Source organism: Hyalella azteca, unplaced genomic scaffold, assembly GCF_000764305.2.
Source record: "Hyalella azteca isolate HAZT.00-mixed unplaced genomic scaffold, Hazt_2.0.2 contig13241, whole genome shotgun sequence".
NCBI lineage: Eukaryota > Metazoa > Arthropoda > Malacostraca > Amphipoda > Hyalellidae > Hyalella > Hyalella azteca.
In genome coordinates, this window is record NW_025943170.1 from 29,298 (window position 1) to 55,518 (window position 26,221).

Here is a 26,221-nt window from a genome sequence, read left to right on the forward strand (position 1 = left end):
TCTTATGAGATGGCGACATATGAAAAGGCGTCATATGAGAAAGTGTCATATGAGAAGGCGTCATATGAGAAAGTGTCATATGAGCTGGCGACATATGAAAAGGCGTCATATGAGAAAGTGTCATATGAGCTGGCGACACATGAAAAGGCGTCATATGAGAAAGTGTCCCATGAGAAGGCATCAAATGGTAATCGCCTGATATGTGATTGGTGGCATCAAATAACAAGTAACGAGGTTATTTGAGGGAGAAATTCTAACGTATTGTAAGTAGATAACCAGGTAAAAAGAAGATTGAATGAAGCATACCACAAAGTATTGTTGTATTCAAGCATTTCATTTAAATGGAACATCGAAGCCTAACTACGCTACCACGTGAAAACTCAAGCCTATAAAATAACAGCTAGCTAAATCTTTGGTGCTAAATATATAAATTTAGTACGAAACGAGATGAAAATAAAAATGTCTCAAGAGTGATGTACTGCTTCAAATTTAACCGAAATAAATTGATTAATACCTTTAGGTTTCATCAGAAAAAGAATTAAATACGAAGAGTAAAACGCCAGTATTTTATTATGCTACAATTAAATCGTGTTATATTACAGTATCTGTTTCCTATAGTAACAATAAGAAACAAAATCTCATTCCTCAAAGCAATCTCGAAACACTCGCGGTGCATCACTTCACACTTGCTAAGGTGCGCTAAACAAAGCGCGTCATTAAATACGGCGAATTCCGTACGCCAAGTTCGGCAGCCTTTCCGTTTTTGCCCGTGTGATTGTCGGGGAAATCCTGGCAGTGAATCTGATGCATTCCGATCGACGCCAACTCTGCGGCCTTGAAACGAAGGCTCGGATCACTGACCTTCCGGCAATGCGGAACGCCTCACGACCGCCGTCACGGAAACCTAGCAACAACATTCAGCTTACCAGCCACACACTTACAGTTATTCTTCACACTCCTTCTCGAGACTAAGGTTTGTTTCAGTTCGTTGCACTCCAAGTCGAGTAGATCGAAAGTCGAAAATTAAGTAGAGAACTTAGAATATTTATAAGTCGGGAGGGCGTTGAGCAACGACTCGAGTGGACGCATTTATGAACCCAACAAGTTTTTATGAACGAAAAATGTAATAAACTGCCAAGCCCACCGGATCTTCTCGTTTTTTTTTCAGAGATGTCCGTCGACAAAGATTAAAAGCAGTCACTGGAATGTTAATAGGATGATGGAAGTGCACCATTCAAGACACAGCGGAGAGGGCTACAACACATACAATTTTCGCTAGTTGCCAATACAATACCAGGTGCTAATTATACTCACTTGACGACATTGAGGTCATGTGGGTAAAAATGTGACATGTACTAAGCTTTGAAAAAATGCTATGCACATAATTACACCTCCTTAGGGTCATTGGTATGGTAATATATGCGCTGCCGTCGAAGCACCGTAAGCGAGCGGTCACTTCACCCCCTTGAAGGGAGAGTGGCCGCCAATGCCGCACACTTCCAAGGTCGCAACACGCGCGCATCAGGACTGCGTCACATGCAGCACTCCTGGGGTCAACGGACACGCGGACAACCGCGCCGGCAGCCAGGAAGTGCGGAGACAACAGCTGTCTGACAGAGCAGTGCACTGACAGAGCAGCAGCGCAGTGACAGAGCGGCAGTGCACTGACAGAGCAGCAGCGCAAGCAGTGCACTGACAGAGCAGCAGTGCACTGACAGAGCAGCAGTGCACTGACAGAGCAGCAGTGCACTGACACAGCAGCAACGTCTTGACAGAGCAGCAACGTCTTGACAGAGCAGCAACGTCTTGACAGAGCAGCAACGTCTTGACAGAGCAGCAACGTCTTGACAGAGCAGCAACGTCTTGCCAGAGCAGCATCGTCCGGGCAGCGAATTACATACATAAATGGGTTTCTATTTCTACAACATGAATACGACGACGCGAGAATACGAACGGTTCAAGAACTAGACTGAGAATATGAATGACAGTAGCCCCTCATTTCATGGGCACATTATCGCCGGCGCAGAATGTGCACAAAAGGAAAGCCATTGGTCCGGAAGATAAAGAAGAATCATTCAGATGATACAGGTATGTTAGTTTTTTTACTCAAATGAGATTTTCTATTAGAAACGATACTTTCGCATTGGTTAAAGTTACAAACAAAAAGCCAGGAGCGTACAAAATACAGCACTCGACATCAAGATTTCATTACGAAGGTCTGTATACAAAAATACTTCACGAAACACAACACCAATCGCTTCCTATTATTTTATTGCTTCGAGAAGCAACGGCTCGAATAAAATTAAGTTTAAAAAGATTTCCTCGCCGGGCCACGAGATTATTGTTAACACATGTCCTCCGAAGAACTAAGTGCCCGGGGTCCAAAGTTCCTTGGGTACAAGCGATATCGCGCGATACGAAGCCCGACCTATACAGCGACACGTGTTCTTTTGCACGACACGAGACGAAATACGTGGATGACTAAAGTTATCATGATCATAATGACCGCCTCCTCTTCACAGGTCAACTAGCAGTCACTGGTATAGAAGTGTGAGTAGACAAGTTTTCAGGTGTCGCTAAATGTGGTCTCATGGGCTTGTATTGTTTAATAAACGATTGGGGCTTTCCAGCTTCCCAGTGCCGTCTGAAGAGATAGGGACCTTTCAGAAGTGTCTATAAATCAAACATTGGATTTCATTTGGGACCGAATAAGGTGTTGGGTTCGAGGTTAGAAACAATTTAATTTAATAAATAAATGAACTTCACATATTTTTTGTTCTAGATGACAATTTGTTCTAAATAACATGACATAATAAGAGATTTATGCTACCAGCGAAACTGGTGCAGTACACGCACCGGATTGTGAGACTCGAGAAATAAACTATCACACATTGTATTTCAAAGAACTGATGATAATTATGAAATCACTCAGAAAGCCTATAGCATCGCATGAGCAATGAAAAAAAAAAGTTTTAAAAATGTACAGCAGCTCAAATAAATATTATATCCAACTCTCTTACCTAGGGTTATAGAGTGAACAATAATTCCTGAAATTCCAGGTAAGGGCGTGCCATTGCAATGATAATGCGCGCGCTCACTCTACTGTCAAGACGACAGCCCTCGGGCACAGCTCAGAGCAAGGAGAAATGGGCATCAAGCAGTCGTGCATAATAGATGTACGTATAACTAATGCTTTACATGATACATAAAACAATTTAATGTATCATATGATGGCTAAAAAGACTTGCCATCAATCTTTCTCATCCGTCCTTGGAGTTATTGTTGAGTCTGGAGTGCTTCCCGGAGAGAAAAAATGTAAAGGACAATACAGTTCTTTCAGCAGTCTTTACGACATCTTGAATGTGAGCTTAGATGAAAGAAGCTTTCAGGTAGTCAGGTAGCAAGTCTAGGGGATTTTGTTCACTCCTCGTTCCTTAAACTTGCAATTTTTTTATCAATTTTTTAGCACGTAGAAAATTTGCTTGATGGTAGACGATAACTCAAGCAGTGAGATGGACTTGGTAAAATTTTCAACTTAAATGTAATAGGCGAAAATATCGCCTATATGCGACTGGTAAAAGGATCATATTTCATCACAGGCAACTTCTATTTAATTTCATCAGAGAATGAGTTATTTTCCATGTTATGGATTGAAATTTAATTTTCAAACAAATTTTATTTAATTCGCTGCTCATTTGATGACACAATAAATTTTAAAAAGCACCACTCGTTTTACATAAACATTTTAACAGAATGCATGGAACCGAACTATATAACATTCGGAAAGTGAATATGTACGCAAAAATTGAAAATAAAAACTTGCAAAAATATTATTGTTACTATCGATTTGAATAGTTGATTTATATCAATAATAAAATACTGATTTGAGCTTTCAATTTTCTAACTGCTCTGAACTTTCACATTTTCACAGTGATCACTTCAATTAACGTTAGGTCACAATATTCCTTCACTGGATGTAACACAAACGCAATTAAAATCATTCAATTTTGATAAGCAATAATTATCAAAAATAGTAATCCAATAGATGAGGATATACGACGATATGATTGACTGCGAGATAAATTCTACTTAGAACTGTCATGCACACAGACGCGCTCTCAACATCTCCGAATGCAAACGCAGAGGCCAAGGCCGGCATTAGGGCGACCTATACTCAAGGCGGGCAGAAAATATTGGTCTTTATCTTATTCAAAGGGGCAATTTCTTGGAATTATTTGGCCAACAGCCTCAAAACTGGCTAATTTGGAGCCTTTTAGTGTATATTATGGGTCTTCTGCTATTTAAAAGTTGGCATCCAACAGTAGAAGTTAGTTTCACGATTAGATGTTTTAGCTGAAAAATGACAGACTGTATATAGCGAGCCTCAATGTAGTTAAAATTCATATTAAACAATCGCTAAAATAAATGAATGGACGTCAGTAAGTCTCGCAGCGCAAAAATGCGCAGGATAATTCGCAACGTCTCGAGCGCAGCATGGAACTCTCGAGTCCGTAGAAACGTCGACTGCCTGCAGTTCGGAGATCGCCGCGTGTCAGTGACGCGTTAACAGCTCGTAAAAATAATTGAATTAGAAAAGAGTCCCTCACAAGGCTTACTGAAGACCATCACTGCTCGTTCACTGAATAATGCACGGAATACCAACACATTATGGTACCTTGCTGGCCTTCACACTTTGCTAGGACTACGCCACACAGAGGAAATGTTGTGTTAATTGTGCCTCCAACCGTGAGGGCTGCGCGACCTAACGTGCTCGCATCGCGGCAAGTAATGAGCATCAGGTGCCGAGCATCAGGTGCTGAGCATCAGGTGCCGAGCATCAGGTGCCGAGCATCAGGTACTGAGCATCAGGTGCCGAGCATCAGGTGCCGAGCATCAGGTGCCGAGCATCAGGTGCCGAGCATCAGGTGCCGAGCACCAGGTGCTCTAAAGTTCTCATCGATGTCTCATTCTTTTGAGGCGTCTGTAATTCCATGATAAGGCACCCGAAGTTATTTTTTTTACAATTACATATTTTGCCGAGAGAAAGATTAACATCAAATGATTATAATGACAGATGGAATATGTAGGAGAAACAAAACGCTGATGTTAATAATTCATCATTGAGAGAATAATACTCTCGAAGCTAAACATATGGAAGGTATATAATTATTGTCTTTGACAGAGGTAGTCGCTTCAAATACTTGAAATAGCGATCAGATGCAGAAACCAACGCTGGTGATATTTCAACTCATTCTGGTTATACAATCGAATTGGTGTGAAAAAAATTGTAACAATATTTGGAATTTTAATCCTTTAAAATGTATAACTCATCTATGCCTTCATGTTTAGCTCATCTATGTAGCGCGGCAAACTATTGAACATTACAGCAAGCCCAGGTTAAACTATAATGGGCTCATACAGCGGGTTCTTCCGCACGTCTACAACTCACAAGCTACTCAACATTTTAAGAAACAAAATTTAAAACTAAAATTACATTCCACCGCCAGTTGGAAACCATATATCTTGTATAAAAAAGTCGACTAGTATTCCTAATTGTGAAGATAGGAGCAATTGGTTAGTAGTTTTTCCTAGCGGACGCAACACGAGCGACATGTCAGAGCCGGAGTAGCTGTGGTGCTGCTGGCAATGTGTGGGCTACCAGCAACACATGACACATTCACCTGACTGTTGTACCGACTACAGTGTGGCATACACTGCTGTGTTGCACTATGTGTTGCATGCCTGCCGTGTTGCAGAGACTGCCAAATTGCAGCGTGTTGCACAGACTGTCATGTTGCACAGACTGTCATGTTGCACAGACTGTCATGTTGCACAGACTGTCATGTAGCACAGACTGGCATGTTGCATAGACTGTCACATTGCACAGCATGTCGTGCATATGATTTATATCATCTAACGCTCCTCACGTGATGCTTAAGACGAATTATTCAAAAATGTGACTGTTAATTAATGTGACAAGTTCCAATAAAAAATTTAAAACTAAAAAAGTTTTAGCCTAATAATAATAATAAAAAAATGTAAAAACTAAACAAATTTTATCCTAACAATAATAATAAAAAAGGTAAAAACTAAACAAGTTTTATCCCAATAATAATAATAAAAGAATTTAAAAACTAAAAAAGTTTTATCCTAATAATAATAATAATAAATTTAAAAACTAAAAAAGTTTTATCCTGATAATAATAATAAAAAATGTTAAAAACTAACAAATACACTAGGAAGATCTCACCATCTCGGATAATGCTTACGAAGAATTATTCCGAAATGTGCCTGGAAATGTGACAAATTCCAATAAATTTTTCAGAAACTAAAAATAAAAAAAAACTCACCATCTCGGTACCATGCAGGCAGGAGCCTCAAGAAGGGGGTGTTGGCGGCCCCCCAGCGGGGTTGGTCGGGGTTGTTGCAGGTGCCGTCGAGGGTGCGGAACCTGGAGGGGGAGCACGAGGTGGGGGGCAGCGGCGTGGGGCACTCGGTGCCCAGCACCGTGGCCTCCGTGTCCACCTGTGGCAGCATCAGCGACACCTGCCCCACCGTCAGGTTGTGTCTGGGGCGCGGGGAGGGAGGGAGAACAATAGTTATGGGGGTACAATAGTTATGGGTGGACAATAGTTATGGGGGTACGGTACAATAGTTATGGGGGTTTATAGTTATGGGGGTACAATAGTTATGGGGGTACAATAGTTATGGGGGTACAATAGTTATGGGAGAACAATAGTTATGGGTGTACAATAGTTATGTGGGTACAATAGTTATGGGAGAACAATAGTTATGGGGGTACAATAGTTATGGGGGTACAATAGTTTGTGGGGGTACAATAGTTATGGGTGTACAATAGTTATGGGGGTACGTACAATAGTTATGGGGGTACAATAGTTATGGGTGTACAATAGTTATGGGACAATAGTTATGGGGGTACAATAAGAGGGAGGGGGGATGAAAAAATATGGGGTACTGCAAGGCGAATATAAGGGGGAGGGGAATGGGAAGTTAACTAAAAGGGATGGAAATTGCAAATGGATTATACGTGGGTGGGGAATGAAATTTTAAGATAAAAAATATTTTTAAAAATATGTGGAAGGTGCGGTCAAATTTGTAAAATGCAAGGCTGCATTAAGTAACAAATTTTAAGAGATGATGTGCATCAGGCGAAATGGTTTGAAATGAAGACGAATGGGATCATAATTGTAACTTTCTGTCGTAAAAGTGAACACATTAGTCTAAATTTGCAAAATAAAACACGAAATAAATGATGAAGAGGCATACAGTTAGGAACTAGTATTACATGAATAAATTGAGAACGTACGGTTTAAAATTTATGGTAATTTTGTTGTCGCGAAGTAAAAAAAATCAACGAAGATGATTCATTACAGAAAAAAATGTCAAAATTGAAGGTAGAATAATTAGTAGAATAAGAGTTCAGAAAATTTTGCCGAGATTCATTTGGTAAAATGTACCGTCAATATGATGAATGCGCAGCTCATTTTTAAGCCTTATTAAGCCATCTCTACATTGCAACAAGTGCATGCATATTTAATAATACATGCAGCATCAGAAAAAAAATTTTATGATGCTGCATTTTTTCTCTTTAAGAAAATTTTTTTGACCGTCTCACGTGTATCCCTAGCGTTGATGTCCAATCATCAGATAATTATCGCTTGTTGAAACTTGTGGTTTCAATAAAAATTCCTTAGAAACTTTCCAAATGGTCGTGACGTTCCTCCAATTCAGCTCTCCTAACGTCCAATTTATCTTCTTATATTTTTATCACTTGGAGTTCTATCAAAATAAGAATAATTAACGAATATACTTTCTGAAATAACCTATCAAAAGTTCCATACCGTCACCCATCAATGTCCATCAATTGGAAACAATTGATATGGGTAAATGTCAGCTGTCTCCATATGAAGAAGAAACGACTTATTTGCGGCCAGTGAATCATATTTTAACTTTAAGGTTAACTGAAGCGTTAAAATCGAGGGACTATAAAATAGCCTAATGCCAATGTGTGCTATTAGGCAGTATGCGACAGAATCATTTGGACTGCGCTCTAAACAAATTTTAATTTTCAATATTTAATGCCGGACACTAGCAGGTAGTCAGAGGGTGAATGGTTCTATCAAACGACATATAGCTCATCTCAATCAGTTTAAATGTTGCTCATAAACTATGGAACGATGAATATCGCTTGCTTTTTTGAAATCTAGAGCTCGGAAGTTTCCAACAAAATCACCAAGCTTAAAATACAAATCATTGCCTGGAAACAATCAGCCGTTATAACAACAGTGACTAGAAACAATCAGCTCCTATAGCAACAGTGACAAGAAACAATCAGCTGCTATAACTACATTGGCTAGGAACGATGAACAATAAAACACAATAACTTCATGGGCAAAAATTAATCGGCTGTTGTAACTACATTTGCAGCGATAAATCAGCTGTTGCATCTATCCAGGGAGAAGGCAGGTGCGCAGGAAACGTGGCAGATACCGCGCATCCTGGTCGATTACGTCAGCTCTGAAAATAATTCTCTCATGCAGGTCCGCTCTTCATGCCGACTGCTTTCGAAAAGCTGTCGTTGCAACGGTGGACGATGAAAATAAGATTGATGAGTACTGCGTTACTCGGACACTAGGTCGTCTTGTACCTGGCGACTAGTTTTGTGAGTCTACCAGTACCAGATAATCAGCGACAGAGATTTATTTGTGATACAAGATTGCAGGTTCACAGGTTAGCAATAATTACGAGTACCAGCAGGATTACAAAACTTGAAATGTTATTTCATGTTTCAGCTAGTCTAGATAGAAGCTAGTTCCTACTCCATGTTAAAAGCATCAACCAAATAATCAATGATAGGCAACGGGTTATTCTTCAGTAGGTAGTTTTTTTAACAGAAATTAATACAATTTTGTCTACCACTAATTCGCCTATGACAGCCGTTGAACCGTTTTTGGTTTTTAGCACAGCATGACTGTTGAAAAGAAAACTGATGGATGTGAAAGGTGAACGTGAGGCTTTACACTCACTTCGAGGGAGTGCCCGCACCGCATACCCACAGCATCACATTCCAGTTAGATGGGCACAATAAATTATGCGGCACAAATCATTGGAACAAGCAACTACAATTGATGATAAAGATATCTATTATTTCAAGTATTTCATTACAAGAAATTCCCCAGCAATACGAGAACATGAACTATCAAAAAAGTACTACGGTCATGTGCATCCATATGAGATGCGAACAAATACCGAGATTCAATGCTGATACAAATAATATAAACAAAGGAAAATTTCTCGTGGCGTGGCTCAGACAGGCGTAAATCCAAACAAACATTACAAGACTGCAAGACCCAATTTTTTGAGGCCGACAATGAGTTCAAGATTCTGAAGGCGTCGCCACTTCACTGTAACCGACCGGTTCCGAATTTATTCTCATCAAAGTGATGACATCAAAGTAGAAACCAGGGCCTATACTTTCGAAAAAAGTTAAGAGATCGTAAGTTCATCGGCCAATCATTGACGGCCTTTCAAGCAAAATCCACCAATCATAGACAAGAAAATAGAGCGTTAATACTTACGTTCACTTAGCGAGTTTTGTACGTATGGGTCCTGATCGTAAAAGTACTCGCATGTCTTTGCAAAATCTTGTGAATATTTCTAATTACGAGGTGGATAATAAATATTTCATTTTTTTTAATTCCAAGGTGGATAATAATTTTAAAATTTTTCTAATTACGAGGTGGATAACTTAATTTCTAATAACGGATGAGTAGAATAAACAGACAAGTTTTAAAAACTTGTGAACGTTCACAGTCGATTACAAAGAAACAATATTTATAAACTTGTTCGAGTGTTCAACGGATGATACGGCTTCGGAGTTTCAAACGCTCGTAAACTTTATTGAATACAAGATTTGTTACGAAAATCCATGTACTGAATTTTTTATATTCTTTTTCATATTTTATGTTTGTTTAGATTCAAAGACTCATTTTACATACCCAGGGATTAGTGAATCGTTAATCCATGAGACCATCTCATCGCGATATCAACATGATCTTCAATAGAGTTTTTCTTGGAATCATGATATATGTATATCATTGAGGAAATATAATTTAAAAATTAACTATCTCTTCTTATTTTCAAATTATTTTGTAATTTGGCCCTTTTTAAAATGAACAACTACTAATTACTTCAAGTTGCAAAGTGTAATTTGATTGGGAATTACGGTGAGCTCTATACAAGATATTGGATAGGACAATTTATTCATCAATACAGATAATAAATTTGAAACTAATTACAATATTTATATAGATGATTGTGACTGAACTAGTGACAGTCAAGTCAGCAGTACAAGGATGATGTCATCATCAAACCTACACTGTTAGAAAAAACGGTGAAACAACGGTCCCACTGGCGTTCTAGTGGCCGGTCGCCCCCGTGAAAATAAACAGTTTCGCTGTTTTTATCAGATGTTTTACGGATTTCTAGTGTTAAATGAGAATAAAAACGGCGACACTGTGTTTCTTTTCTCGTGCCGACCGGCCACTGAAACGCCGGTAATACCGTTAACGGTAATTTTTCTAACAGTGTACCGGACATAGGTAGGTTTGATACGAAGATCGACCGAAATATTTGCTAAATCTATTAATCCCAATCGAATGCTAGCAAACTATGTATAGTGAGACTGCCTTGATTCCTTGTTGCATGTACGCACGAATTAGCATTTTTGCACATCAATAATATATTCGTCGTCTCAAGATAAACTTCTGGTAGACGCCTAACAACAAGAAATATTTTTATTCATATACACGATTTCGACGGCACCTAACAATGGGTATAGAAACGTGAGTGTTCTTGAATTTGGTCACATTTCCTCTCAGTAACTGTATTTCAAACGAGTAAAGGTCGTAGGGGTCATCTGTGTTTATGGCAAGTCACGTATACAGGAATTGAAGCCAGCCACAATTTTGAGTCGGAAGCTACGCTATTTATGAACAACTAAAGCCGTGAACTGATGCCGTGTTTTCCTAAAATTACATATATACCGTCCAGTGATAAATTACACTCAATATTTCTAAGAACTAACGACATCAAATATTTATTAAAACCAATTAAATATAGTTGGACGAAAAGATTCAATCAGTAAAAGCTACACCGATGACGAACTGGTAAATTAGTTCGTTTAATTTGTAGCTACGAGGTCATTACCAGGCATAAATTCATTACCCACTAACATATTACTCACCGCACGGCGAGAAGGTGCGTGGCTACTACAGAGATGGAGGCAGCAGCCGAGATCTGGCGCGTGGTCTCTGTGCCGAGCAGCAAACTGTAGTAGTGGTAGGAAGGCGAGTCTGGGCCCAGCTTACCACCTGTACAACCAAAGCAATGCTTGAGTGAAGTAAGAGATACACAACTATTCTATTAAGCACTGAATCTATTATACTTGAATGAAAATTTAAATTGTCATGAATAAAGCATTCGAAAAATGAATAACTTCTTTAGGAAACGAATAATTAACGAAGAAACAATATTTGGCGGAATAAGATTGAGGAGGATAAATTAAATATTTGACCAATAACAGTTGCATTTGATAATGGACACCGATTACAATAAAGTCCCCGCCACTATCTTGGGGCAGTGGAGACCCATTATAATGAGGTAATAAGGTTAGGTTATATATCTACTTCAACTTGGCGCGTTCTCAGAATATCTCAAACAAATAAATCCCTGAACTGCATAGTACTGAAGTGATACATAAAATTGGATGAAGTATTAGCTTCAATAACTAAAAGCAATATCCAGATAATTAAAACGAATTATCAAGATCATTCAATCTACAGGCACAGCGTCGCACGAGCACGTGATGCAAAAGAAGCGAATATTTTGGTCGACCTTGACACCAAATAGAGCTTAAATGGCTTATTTTTTATGTGTATCTCAGATTCGCGCATTTAAATCAGTGATATATTGGAGCAGGCAAAGTATTAACATAATGGCATCGGACAAGCACAATCCTCAAACAAACGCGTAGGAATGACAGCTCGTAAACGCGTCTAAGATGAAATCATTCGTTGCATATTTTTCCTAGAAAACTGAGTGTAAAATAAGAGAATTTAAGTCTCCGATTAAGTTCATAAAATTGTGAAAATTCGGGACCTTTTCCAAAGATTTACACCAAATAATATTGCTCAATTTTGAGCCATATAAACAAATTATTTCCGTTAAAAATCGCGAGTTGTAAAATGTCTGTGAAGTCAGTCTTAAAATAAAAATTTGCCAGCGAATTATCATACCACTTTCAAACACATGGATCAGTAGCTCAATATGTGCAAAATGTTCGTAGAATATTTTATAATAACAATTATAATAATAATAATATTAATAATAATTGGCGCGGAAACGTTGGGTCCTTCATTCATTATTCAGATTTATAGTTATTTTTTTTTATGTCCTCAAATACAAATATATACCTATAGACAATCTAAAGCATCAGAACTTTATCGAAAATTAATAAAATTAGTAATTGGCGGCTTTTTATTGAATTACTTTTTTTCGTCGCCCTGTACAGCTGGTAATGCAGTGAAGGCTCCCATATAAAAGTTCGGGCAGGAATTCTAGTAACATTCATTTAATTTCACTGAAGGCAAATCTCCGAGCCATGGCACGACGTATCTCTGCCTATTAAATGTTCAATTAAGAAGCATTTTGTCCTTGAGATTGGCATCATTATTAAAGTTAAAGCAAATGTTACAGCAGGAGAAGGAGTATAAGTTTATTATTCAAATGTAATTTACAACGTTTAAGTTATAGTCATTTTTGTTTTTTCACTCAATTATTAAACGTATTCATAAATTGAAAAGCCGTAAATAATAATTTTATGCTCTGAGTTAGTCAACAATACAAAAATAAAATTCAGCATTTCCAGTGTCATTTGATATTTTATTTGCACTCTCAAAAAACAGTCTGATATGGTTGAATTGTTTTAATCAACAAAGCAAACGAAACGACGTCAATAATTGAATGAGTGTATCAACTATCACAAATTTCGTTGTCTTATCATAAGCGTTTCCTTTAATCTGACGCCCAGCACTCGTCGTTGACGTCAAATGTAAGGAAGCGTTTATTATCGGACGTTGTATAAGAAAACGCTTATCATCAAACATTCAATCAATGCGCGAGATTGAGATATTAATAGTTTTTTGGCAAACAGATAAGCTTGTATAATACGTGCACTTTTGTCATAGCTTGTCTTTTGAGACGCACTATAGAACACCTCAGCGCCAAATCTGAGACTGAAATAGGATTTAAAAATTTTTGAGGAATTTTATTGTATTGCAACGTCGCATTAGTAGCATTATTGAGTGTGACGTGAAGCTGTCAATCGTAACGGAAATGCGTCATCACACTGCCATCGTTACATACCATATAAGAAGGCGTCTCGATATTGCCATGAATTTTGCCAGTGCCGCACAGGCAACGACAGCTTCGTGCCAGTATAAAATCCGTGCAACGCTCGCGACAGTAAACAGTTTTGGCAAGTTTTGCAAATTGTTGGACTTAGATGTGAAAAAAATAATATGCTCATAAAGAGCGCCTAGAGAGGCTGGGACAAAAAAAAATTTTTGTTACATTAAACATCCTTGATGTGCAAAGGCAGCAATATTCTCGGTGCAAAGACAGCAATGTTCTCGGTGCAAAGACAGCAATATTCTCGGTGCAAAGACAACAATATTCTTGCGAAAGGTACAAAGACAGCAATATTCTCACGAAAGATACAAAGACAGCAATATTCTTACGAAAGGTACAAAGACAGCAATATTCTCACGGAAGGTACAAAGACAGCAATATTCTCGCGGCACGCCACAATGAAAGCTTCCTCCGTCCGCTATGACATCATCGCGACGATGAAAGTCCAGCGAGTGATCAAGGCAGTCCAGCTCATATGACTTGTATACGAGTTCAGTGACGTAACTTTCTTCTAATGAGATCAGGCTGGTCTTCCTATAGTATAACCCTTATATAGAGGGTACTGCTCAGGTAAAGGTGATGAATACTTTTTTCTTGTATGGGTAGATAAAATATAGTATTTCGTTTGCGCGTTCAGAACCGTTATCATTATGTAGTAGTTACAATTTACATTATAAATGTTGGCTTTTGGCGATTCAGTGAATAAGTCGCTGGTCACTCACATACGGTATGTCAGTGCAAACTTTTATCACAAGAAGAAATAGACAACAAATTTGCACCATTTATCAAGAAGCCGACGCTATCAAGCATAACTTCAGTAAAACTGATAGGAAAATCTCTTGCATATAAAGATAACAACTGACAACTGTAGTATTGTTGTCGTTAGAGAATTTTAATGCAAGCTTGCTCAGAGGTATACGGAACGGCAGTTGACAACAATCATGTTGATCCTTTTGTTAATAACAAAAATTGTTCTGTATAGCGATGAAATAGATGATACTAACGAAAATCGAAACATCTTTTACTATGTACGTTACTATGGTAATTTTTTCAATGCTGAATAACTGAGAACGATATAGAAAAAAGTAAACAGATGCACAGCACACGAGAAAATTCGTTCACGTTTATGTAAATAAACGTGAAAATATATATTATTCATGGGTGGTATTATAATATTTTAGGAATAAAAGTTTTTGATTATTTGCTTATAATTTAATGACAAAATCTAAAAGTTTAATGCCCTCTCTGAAAACAAATAAGGTAAGAGATCTAAAATGATTAAAATATTAACAAGTTCTCTCCCAATTGGACACAGAAAAAAATTGTACTTAAGATTCGGAATCAAATTTACTTTTAAGTTGGATTGAATTAATACGCAAAAAAATTAAATAAAACATCATGAAAGTCGTAATCAATAATTGTACATCATATACCAAACTAATATTAGCGAACACCTTGAAACGAAAAATTTTAGTACAATTATAAATACAGTAGGTGCCAAGTTCCGAAGATAAACATCCCCCGTTTCAGTTTCGTCATCAGGACCACTCGAGGAACTCTAAATGTATGCTTTCACTCTTAAGCGAATGCCAAGCTTCCCGCCGGTTTTAAAAGGCTTCATTCTTTTACTCGGTAAGTCACGAGCGGGTTCTAGAGCGTGCCAAAAGCAGACCCCCTTTCTCCAGCAGCGACATCTACACTCAAACTCACGGAAGTACAGAGCGCTTACGAAGATTGCTTCCCTCGCGCGGGAACAGCAAATGAGAGTACGAAACAGTGAACTTAGTGAGTGTTTGCGTAGCTTGATTGCCCGCGCAGCAGAAAATTGCTGTCCGAAATTGCAATTATTCAAAATAAATGACCAGATTTGTTTATGATTTCTAATTCCACACTCATTTATAATTAGCATACTAATTTCCCCACCCATAATGAGGAAGTGCAAGAAGCTGGCAGATGCATGCTGATTGTAACATAACTACATTGACAGACATTATAGCATACATTTTAACATACAAAATATCAATTAATCGTTGAAATCTATCATACAAGTTTGATGGAATCCAAATTTATAACCTCAAAGCATCAAATTTTTCACCAAACAAATTACATTGAAATGTCACTGGCATCATGTGCAGAATAATTAATATTATATGCGACTAAAATCACCGTACCTAAATTGACACCCTGTTTAGCACAATAAAAAAATCAAGGTACAATGTAAATTTTAGTGCTGCTTTGTGTGTGCATTGAGTAACAGACCACTAAAGTATAGTATATTATATACGGAAAGCTCATTTGATTATAACGCGGCTGAAAGTTTCTTGATTATCACGCGGGCCACGCAGTGACGTATAAGGCATTCCCAGCGAGAGTTGCGACCCACCGCGTAGCTGTACCATGCGGCATCTCGACTAGGCGACTTTCATGCGCATGGCGCGCGAGCGAAAAATCGTGCACAATTCAGGAAAACAACACGAGCGTGCTTTCGTTGAAGTTTCAGGTTCAAATTTTTACGTAAAACTTTCATCAGTCAAAAACCCCCACCGGATGTTTTCATGACCATATATGGATGCTCACCATATGAACATTTTACTATCTGAACAACTATTCTCCCCGGTGTGTTGTAAATACTGCGGTGATTTGATTGTTGATATTTCTCAGCAGCAGTGAATAAAAATAGGCGTCAATAAGTAGAGCATAACAATATGTTCTTGCAAAATAATTAGAGAGAATAAAGAAAGCAGTTACCACAATTAGAATGCTTGTTCATATTTATAATTCAAGATAATGTGACAAAGACTTAACGTTCGACTTGTAAGTGATTAAAGCATCAAAACAAGTGCAGCAGTATGATTAGGTTTATCCAGGAATGAAACCTTGAAATAATCAAATTATTGAAAATTTAGATATAATTTATATCAGAATTTCATTCATTCAAATCAGTTTATATTAATGGCATTTTGGCAAATAAGAACATGACTCGACAATAATTTTATAATTGAAGAGGCACACATGAGCAGTGCAGACAAGCTGTTCCTGCAGCTGAGGCTGAAGTCGCGTTCTTGCCTTCAGAAGATGAGTTTCTAAGACGAATTTTTTCGGCCGGGACTTCAAGCAAGAAAAATAAAGTAGCACATGAAAGAATCGCAACCGCTTTAAAAGAATGTGCAGTTATACAGGCAGAAGTATTATTGCTCTCGGGCGGGTCGTAAAACATCCGTTTAAATTTATTTCAGGTAGCGTGTAAAATTCCGCATCCTCACACAAGATGGAATAAAAACAAGAAAAGCAAAGCACAGATATTACAGCGTGAAAAAATTATCCGATTATCCATGTATGGCGGAGATGAGCGAGACGATGGTTTATGATTCATTTATATTTTCCTAGCGAAATCAAAACCAAATTTGAAACAAGATGGAGACAAAGATGAATAAAATTCTCATGAATAAAACTGCGAACCACGACACATATTGAGAATTTCAGTTGATTAGGAGCATAATAGACAAAATTCGAACATGAACACATGGAATTTAGTAAAATTAATAACTATTGAACAGTCAGCCTGAGTGGAAGGAACGAAAGGTGAAAGTGAAAGCGTGGCTCTGGCAGATCCTTGCGGTGGGCAGGCAAGTGACGAGCTACATCCACGCGTGGCAAGGACGTGCAGCTCACGTGCGGGTACGTTTATTACCTCGTTATAATTGCGCAACTTACGTGCTTCTTCTCTCGCTTCTATAACCTCCTAATACTTGTTCAGCTTAAGTGCTCCCAATGGTGCGTCTATTACCTCGTTATAATTATGCAACTTACATGACGCTGTGGGTATGTTAATATCCTCGGTGTAATCGTGCATGTCATGTGCTTCTGCGGGTACGTTTAGTACTTCATTTTTGGCTTCAAGTTAGGCAGGAGTCATACTATTTCTGCTGGTTGAAATTACCCTAATAAGTCAACCATGCCAGCTATTACGCTGGAAATTATACTAGAAGCTGACAGATAATAATTTTTATTTACACATTTCATTGTCAATCAATTTCAGAAACTTGACAATATTAAGCGATAGACATTCAAAACGCGAATACTTCCGCCGTGCAAAAAGATCGATGATACGAAAAAAAAATAATTTCGAGCTGCAAGTTTCTCATGAACAAAGCAGGGCAAATTTTCAATTCCATTTCAATTTTCACTTCCATTACCGAGCAATGCGCCAGGTTGAAAGATCAGAGAAAGTTCACTGCGTGGATGGCTCGAACTCAACAGGTTAGTCCCAGCTGACCTCTCCGGTCAGAGGGCTCGATCGAATTCCCTGGCCCAACACGAACCGAGGCGGCCTGACAATGACCTCAGGATCTTCGAAGGCAAACTTCTGTTCGTCCTAGCCGGCTTTTTCCGCCGAAATTCAATAATTAACTTAGTTCAATTATTGACGAGGACCGAAATCGGGAAACATCAATGTAAAAGATTTGGTGCCAGAATTTTAATTTATAATCAAAGTCTAAATTTTTTTGAAATAACGATAAAAAAATTGTACTTAGTTGTGTGACCTTCAAAGTCACATATTCACCGTGCGTTTTTCCAATGCTACTAGAAAAGAATCGTAAACAAGTCATGGTTTTATTAGCCTAAGTTGTTATTCTGTGCACATCCATTAGGAAGCCATTAGCTAGACAAAAAATTGGCCAGGATTCTAATTGTCATTTTGATTTTGTTACATGAGCTCCATTACAAATGCATCGGATAATTACAATCAAAGAAAAGCAATTGTAATTCCATTGAAGGTGTTGACGTTAGTTTTTCACACTTGAGAGTCCTTGCATGCGATATACCTAGCATAATTTTGCATAAAAAACGCTTGAGCTTCTGCACAGATAATTTAAAGTTTTCAGAGCAGTCTGAAGTCAAAAGACTGAAGCTCTATCTTCTATTCGACACTTGTAAGATGTAGCAAAACGCGTACCAATCGAAGTTAAATTCTGTCTTTGATACAGAAGAAAACTTACGAATTATCAGAAATTACCTACGGCAATCAAGACAGGAAAATTACATCATGTAGTAAATAGTCGTGCAATTTATCCAATTGACCGTCATGTTTTTCCACTCGGCAGTTCTCATCAAAGTTTAGGTTTGTTAACACGTCGAAGTTATTGAATATTATAAAATGCTACAATTTTGCATAGCATGATAAAGTTATGATTGTCACTCCTATTTTGTGTTCTTTGGTTAAGGATGTAGATCCATCACCAACGTCGCCCATACAATTAATACTGTAAGGGCGAAATTGCCATAGTTTTGGGCCCGACCAGCATATCACTGCAGTCAGTCACGCGTGCGCTGCCTTCTTAAGGACAAAGAGATTCGGGGCAGAGATCAGGCAAGAGGGAAAGTCTTTGTTGACGGGAATGCGTACGGCAATGCAATTTACTTTCGTTTGAACACAAACTGGTGACTACATCCGGAGAACCTGCAGTGATCTGCGCTATTCTTTCGTTGCGATCATCTGATCGAGATTGTGATTAGAGAAAAAAATATAACACATTCGGTCTTATCGAGCGACCTTAACAAGGATGCTCAGGCCAATAAATTAACCAATAACTAATAATTGTACGCATTTATTTACTTTCTTTGCCAATATATTTTCCGCCATCTGTAGATCCCTCGGCATTCCTGAACCCCACAATGACTTGAAGATGTGTCGTGAAGAATTTTAAATTAATCTGAAGACTTCGTTTGTTCCGCAAATGATGTAAGCGTTTACGAAATGATTCACCAATTACGACTCAAATCCAACTAAGAAGAATAGAGTGCTATAATTTTTGCATTAATTTGATAATTCAACAATGCAATGGTTCAATCAACTTTTCTTTTCTTATTACGAAAAGTACATTAAAATTTAATTCCAAATCAAATTATTTCACCGACACGGCTTTATATTTTAAAATATAAATTTAGTCGTAAATTTATTCTAAATCAAGATTGGGCCAATTCGTGACTTATCTCGATCAAATTTCTGTCATTCTCTAAAAGCCGTTCATGAATCATCCCGAAAAAAAGTTCATAAATAGTTTTTCTGCAATAACAATTTCTCTAGGATGACTAAAATCCCACGGCGACATACGAACTTCAGTGCACGTTGAGCTCTTGCGCTGGACATCGTACGGTTCGGCAAGCAGCGCTGCGCTGTAGTGCGCGCATTGCTCAACCGCACGCGCAGTTCAGGGATGAGCAGGATAACTGTCACGGTGAGATGCGCGTAGTGTGTCCAAGCGAACTTGTGCAGTACAAATAAACAGTACTTCCATCTTAACCAACACTGCGAACACACGCCCGACTGCGAATAAATGAATTACTGAGAACGGATCCGTCAACTGCGATCGTATTCAACAACTTGAAGCCTATCTACGAACTGCGAACCCATTTATCAAGTCCGAACCAAATAATCTTTGGTAATCTATGATTCACTGCCAATTGTCAACTGGCAACAAGTTACGTCACGTGGCATAATCAGAACATCACACGTTATAATCACAACTTCACACGGCATAATTACAACGTAACGCGGCATAATCACAACGTCACGCGGCATAATCACGTCACACGGCATAACCACAACGTCACACAGCAACGTCACACGGCATAAACACAACATCACACGGCATAAGCACAACGTCACACGGCAAAATCACGTCACACGGCATAAAAACAATATCACACGGCATAATCTCAACGTCACACGGCATGATCACATCACACGGCATAAACACAACGACACACAGTCCAATCGTAACGTCACACGGCATAATGACGAAGTTACACGGCAACATGCTACGAATACGTCTCAATGTAGCCGAATAACGAGGTTTTAACATTCCATGTAGAACCTCCATCATTGCAATTCCATTCGTTACATCCAACAAAGGAGCACTAAAATATTGTTAATAATGAGCATAAAAACTATAATTTCGGTTTCAAAGTTATGGGTGGAATCGTTTTAATTTGAACTGAAAAGATTCAGAGGTTGCATGAAAAAGCCAGAAATAAAGCGAATTCGTTTCTGGGGTTTGGGAATTCCTCTTTTTTATGCTATCCGATTTTTGACAATGCCGAATGGTACATTTCTTGCATAATAAATGGATATGGAATAACGAAACGAATGGGGAAAAATTGAGCATGGAAACGTTGGCCAAGGGAAAAATATGAATGAATAATTTCTGAATCATGGGTTTCTTTTAATCGATGTCTCTTCAAGTCTACTCATCACAATTAGAAACCATAAAATATTGAAATCATTCAAGTTATTTTTTCATTATTGTCACATGAATTCTACTCACCACTACTAAAAATTTCAGGTTCCCGCTGCTCGACGAGATACTTGAGCGTAGAGACAGCATCGTCGACGGCAGCACTGACGTCTGCCTTGGTGATGGAGAAGTCCAGCAGTCCGGTCTCGAACTCGAAGCTTCCGCCCACCACTAGGAACGCGCCTGACATGATGACCAGCAGAGCGCACACGCTCCAGTGTCTGCACACAACATGGACGTTAGAAACCTCAGCGAAAATAGTAATAAATATTTGTAGTGAAGAAAACAGACTTTGCAAACCTAGGATACTGCTTGACAGAGATAAAAAGTGCTAGGAATAAAATAATATTATACATTAAGAGTTTAAAATGAACATCATCATGATAACGACATGTATAATAAATGTCAATGAGAGGATGAAATTAATTATATGGTGTGACATAATAAAATATAAAGTCTCAATATAGAGCAGAAATTACTTAGATGACGTCAATTTCAGAATGTACGAGGTTATTCATAACCACCAAATGAACAATATTCCAGAAACCATTCCACTTCAAACTAGTGGCACGATAAATTCTTTCCATGTTGCATGGCAAACTGTAAATTACCAAGATCAATGAAAAAAGGGTTGTTGACTCATTACAAATTCTGGAGTCATTATAGAAACCATCGCCCCAGCCTTGTGCATTGTTTCTTAAATTGCAGCCCATTCGGAGACGCTCATCTCTGCGTTATATTTGAAGACTGACTATAAAAACATGAGAGCCAGAACAAACTGTGATTGCAATACTTAAGGACAAAACAGAGTTTGCTTTAGCTGCTCGTGGATAATTTTTTAGAAGCATCAAGGCGCTTTCAGGAGGTAGAGATATTCATGTCGCCAATCTCGAATAATAATATCCAAAAGGCTTCGGAGTAATAAAAATATTGGGCTAAAGCTTTGGACTCTTCACACATTCAGTAACGTCATTCGCACCAGGTTTCTGTTTCGTAAGCATTACTTTATTATTCATTATGATTAAATAGAATATACAAAAAGGAATTGAATTTTAATGGGTTTTCATTTTCTGACGGACAGCAGATGTTAATGACAATCACTGAAAAAAAACGTCTGACTAAACGAATGCTTCTCGCCCTTATGTTCAAGTTCCTCAGAAGTGATACATCTGAAGACAAACAACCATAGACACATTCATTTTCAGCGTGGCCACTTAGCACAAAAAGAGCGACAAAACTTGCCAACTGCAACGACAGTCGAACATGGTTGAAAGCAACAGGGGAAAAACTTTCTAGCTCGTTGCAGGCCACACATGATCTTCCCTGAAGGTTACATTGAATTTGAGCCTCATCCCCTGGCTGTATATCAATGGCTGACTTTTTCATACTTGGCCTCAGCAACAAGCGGCCCAGTTCGCTGCTACATTCAAGACATCGAAAGCGTCGTCGTAAAGATAGGGCGCCTGCACCTGTAGCCATTGAACGCAGCTGCTTTTACTCCTGCTGCTTAATAAAGGTCAAGGATGCAGCTGTCTTTTGTCCTGAGACATATTCTGCTATTCCTTGAGCTGACCTCTTTAAAATGAATAAAAGTTATTAAGAGGAAACATCCGAATTGACTAGTTTGCCATCAGTCTAATACCACTGATGTTAAATTCTTGAGAATTCGTAGTTTGAAAATTGGTGAGGAACATGGACCATTTCATTACGAAAAGCGAAGGCTTGAATAAAAGAGAGCAAGAATTAAATGCACCCAACAAATTATCACATACAAAGTGATACAAATTAAATTGAACTAAAGAATAAGTTAAATGACAGCTACGGTTTCCCGAAAAGATCCTAATTTACGGGTTTACACATCAATATGTATGACGATTCGACGGATTAGTCAAGTTTAGTCACGACTAGAGTCGAGCTGCCTGATGCTACGACTAGACTCGAGCTGCCTGATGCTACGACTAGAGTCGAGCTGCCTGATGCTACGACTAAAGTCGAGCTGCCTGATGCTACCACTAAAGTCGAGCTGCCTGATGCTACGACTAAGTCGAGCTGCCTGATGCTACGACTAAGTCGAGCTGCCTGAAGCTACGACTAGAGTCGAGCTGCCTGATGCTACGACCGAGTCGAGTCCTCCACTTAAACACCAGTTCATTTCTCAAAGCTCAGCGACTTCCGTACTTAATGAACAAAAGAAAGTGAACGCCTCACACACATATTCCATTTACTGCGTGCTGGCTCTTGAGCAGAGGGCTGTGCATTCCTTCGTGTGCCATAAGCAGAGGTTAAAAAACTGTTGGATTTACTAGGTTTTTCTTGTTGTGTTAGTATATTTTATTGTTAATGAAAGGTGTTACGACATATTATGGTACATCAAACGTCATTCGAGTATTCCAAAAGTTCATGAATCTACATAGTGACTTCGAATGATCAACTTCAGGCGTAAAAGATTACCGCGAAATTATCAAATAGAAAAATGGATCAGCATTTTCCGTCACTGTGATGAGGCATACTTCCCGGCATTCTAGCTTTCAGAACATTGATAGTTTGCTATCACTCCGTTCTCCGTAACTCAAAAATAATGAGGTTATTCATTCCTAGCATCGTTCGACTCATAAAAAATTAGATTCACTGATTTCTTATGTTATTATTAATTACCCTCGTTTTCTGCATAACATTAGCTCACCCCAAATTATCGCCAATCGAAGTTTCAGTTATCGTAACCTACTTTGATAACTAATTTGTTCTCTTTGGCCGCCAAGTTCTCCAGCTCTGGCTTTTTAACATAATGCTGCTGAAATAATTCCTCTGTGGCAACTGCAGGGGTGCAGTCAAGGTTTAGGTTCATGTTGATTCCAAGCAATGCGCAGCTGCGCGACCACTTTTGCTTTCACTTGGAGGTTACCGGCACAGCGTCCGTAGTGCAGCGGAAACGGTACGTGTGGCCGGGGGCGGCCCTGTATTTGAACGCGCTGCGCTATCTTGCTTATCCCGTTATTGTGGCTTGATCGACGCTCACGCAATGTTGACCATAACGCGCATGGGAATTCATTTCATAACCCATACTTCCCTCTGAAAAAATACGTTTCAAATTTTCTAGTAGGCTTAGTAGGTATAAGCTACTTGTATAGAAATTTATACATGTAGTTCGTACATTATGAAACGTCGTTCATCATACGTAATATAGGAGCCATTTGGCAACTTAAGCCTCCATATTCAAAATTTCAATGAAAATAAACTCCTCAGAAAAAAAATTTCATAACGAATAAAACTTCTAAATTTAGTTCCCATAATAATGTATTTGATGAAAATAAACCAGCTAAAAATTAATCATTCTACTAATGCAAATTTTCTATGATACAAGAAACAACAATAAAATGCTTGATAATTTAGCAATTATTGAACCTCTGACGATAATTCATGTCATTTCAACCAAATTGTAATCTGAAAATCAAGTTGCGATTCAAAAAAGTGCCCGTACGACTTTCCTTTCAGATCCGGTTTACATGTACCAGCGATTTACGTGAAAAAATCAGAATCTGCGAATGCACTCCGAGCCTCAGGATTCTTGTTCTCGTTTTTATAGTAGACGGCGATCATAAAGAATACCAGGTATGGTCGTCCCGCACTCAGGCTGCAGGCTTGCAGCTCGGTGAACCCTGCATTGTCTTCACATGTGGTCGCAATGCATTCAAGTTTCGCTGGACCAGCGTGTCTGTCGTGCGATCAACGTCGATTTGATAGAAATTTAGGGCGATCATTTCTTCCTTATATACGGAACATGGAAAGAAATTAAAGCAAATGTGATAATGAATGTATGTACAAAGAACTGGCTAAAATATTAATAAGATAAAAATTAAAGAAAGCGCAAAGATTCGTACCTAAGTTTTAATTATAGCAAAAATAAATGTGAAATAATTGTAACAGAATACGTTTCTAAGAATTATTAGGATGGCATAGGCTAACGGTTCTGTAAAGCGGAAATAAATAAATTAGCGTAAAAACTTGCGACACATCCAGGCTAACAACTTTACACGTGTGAGTTAATGTGCTTCCAGTGAGAAGCCCATGTGCCGTAGGCAATAAATTGCCAAATTATTCTCATTTTGAAGGCTAAATGAAGTGTTCTGGGGCTGAAGTGAAAAACATCAGTTACATTGAATGCATTTGACTGAAAAAAAAAATCCATGGCGCAGAAAAAAGTCACGTATACCTAACTTTATCAACTGGAAAGTTTGCAGGATCTTCCATCGGAAAATCGATAAACCTCTCATAATTCTCCAAAAATTTCATAAAAAACATTAAAAACGAGTTACCATTATTTTAATTCTATATGCAAAAACATCCCTCAGTTGTTGACATATCGAAAGAATCATTGCAGAATCGACTAAATTTACTAAGAGCTCCGCTCTCTTGATCTCAGCCCCTGCATCTCTACGCCTGGCGAAACCTAATTCTGCATATACGACAGCTTTTATTGCACGATCGACGTCCAGTTGTGGGGCCAGACGGGCCGCCAACGTTTCTCCAGTCAGACAACCTTGAAAGTTTTTCCGTTTTTCTTCGTCCTCTTATTCTTGCTACTCCCTTCATACATAATCAATTCGTGCGCTACAATCTGTTCGAGAACAAATAATTCTATTCATTTGATTACTTTTCACGACCTGAAAGCAGAAAAGAACATTAACTACAGAAACGCCCGTTTCATTACAGGGTTTAATCATAAAATGACTTTATATAATCACATTACAGGCACATCACTGGTTTCTAGGTCTCATAAGTAAAAATTGTCAAATTTTCTTCTGATAAAGTTTATACGAATCGCTACGATGTATGGGCAACGAATAGATTACCTTCAACAAATACATATTTCTGGAGGCCAACGTTGGTATTGTTGAGACACTGAATTCGCTGTAATTCGCCTTGTGCTCACAAACAAATAACTAAGCGGCAAATTTGTTTCGTTGACGTAGGTTGAGTTTTTCGGAGTATGGTCGAATTGATTAGGGAAGGTGAGAAGACAACTGCGCAGGAGGCTCACTTTATGACTAATAAATCCATCTTCATTCGTTAAAGAATCCCCGCTGACGTGTCCTTCGGCCCATTCACAATTCTGACACACATTTTCAATACTTTCCTAGTTAACTTTTCTGGGAAGAACAAAGCGGGAATAATGCCGTTATATAACCATACCACGAAATTAACATGAAAAACAATACGTTCTACGCAGGACGTCGAATTGACAATCCTTATTTTTGCAAACGATCAAAAAAATTTCACGGAATAAAGTTTAAATATAATGGAATTTCGCCATTTTATGTTTCAACTTATGAAACGTCTATCAGGAGATATATAGATGAAACAGAGAAAAGAAACGTTTCTAGACTGTTGAAAACTAATTGAAGGTTATAGAAGTAAACCAATAACATCAAATG

The 26,221-nt window shown here is 38.4% G+C and overlaps 1 protein-coding gene across 1 annotated transcript in view; it reads right to left on the minus strand.

Moving 5' to 3' along the window:
* The window catches only part of LOC108669703, a 75,601-nt gene that overhangs the window by 17,657 nt on the left and 31,723 nt on the right, over positions 1 to 26,221 (minus strand). Inside the window, exons 2-4 of the mRNA XM_018157107.2 lie at positions 20,820 to 21,010; positions 11,267 to 11,393; positions 6,351 to 6,568 (exon numbers count right to left, since the gene is read on the minus strand). Coding sequence (XP_018012596.1) covers positions 6,351 to 6,568; positions 11,267 to 11,393; positions 20,820 to 21,010 — 536 coding nt within the window. The remainder of the gene's footprint in view (positions 1 to 6,350; positions 6,569 to 11,266; positions 11,394 to 20,819; positions 21,011 to 26,221) is intronic.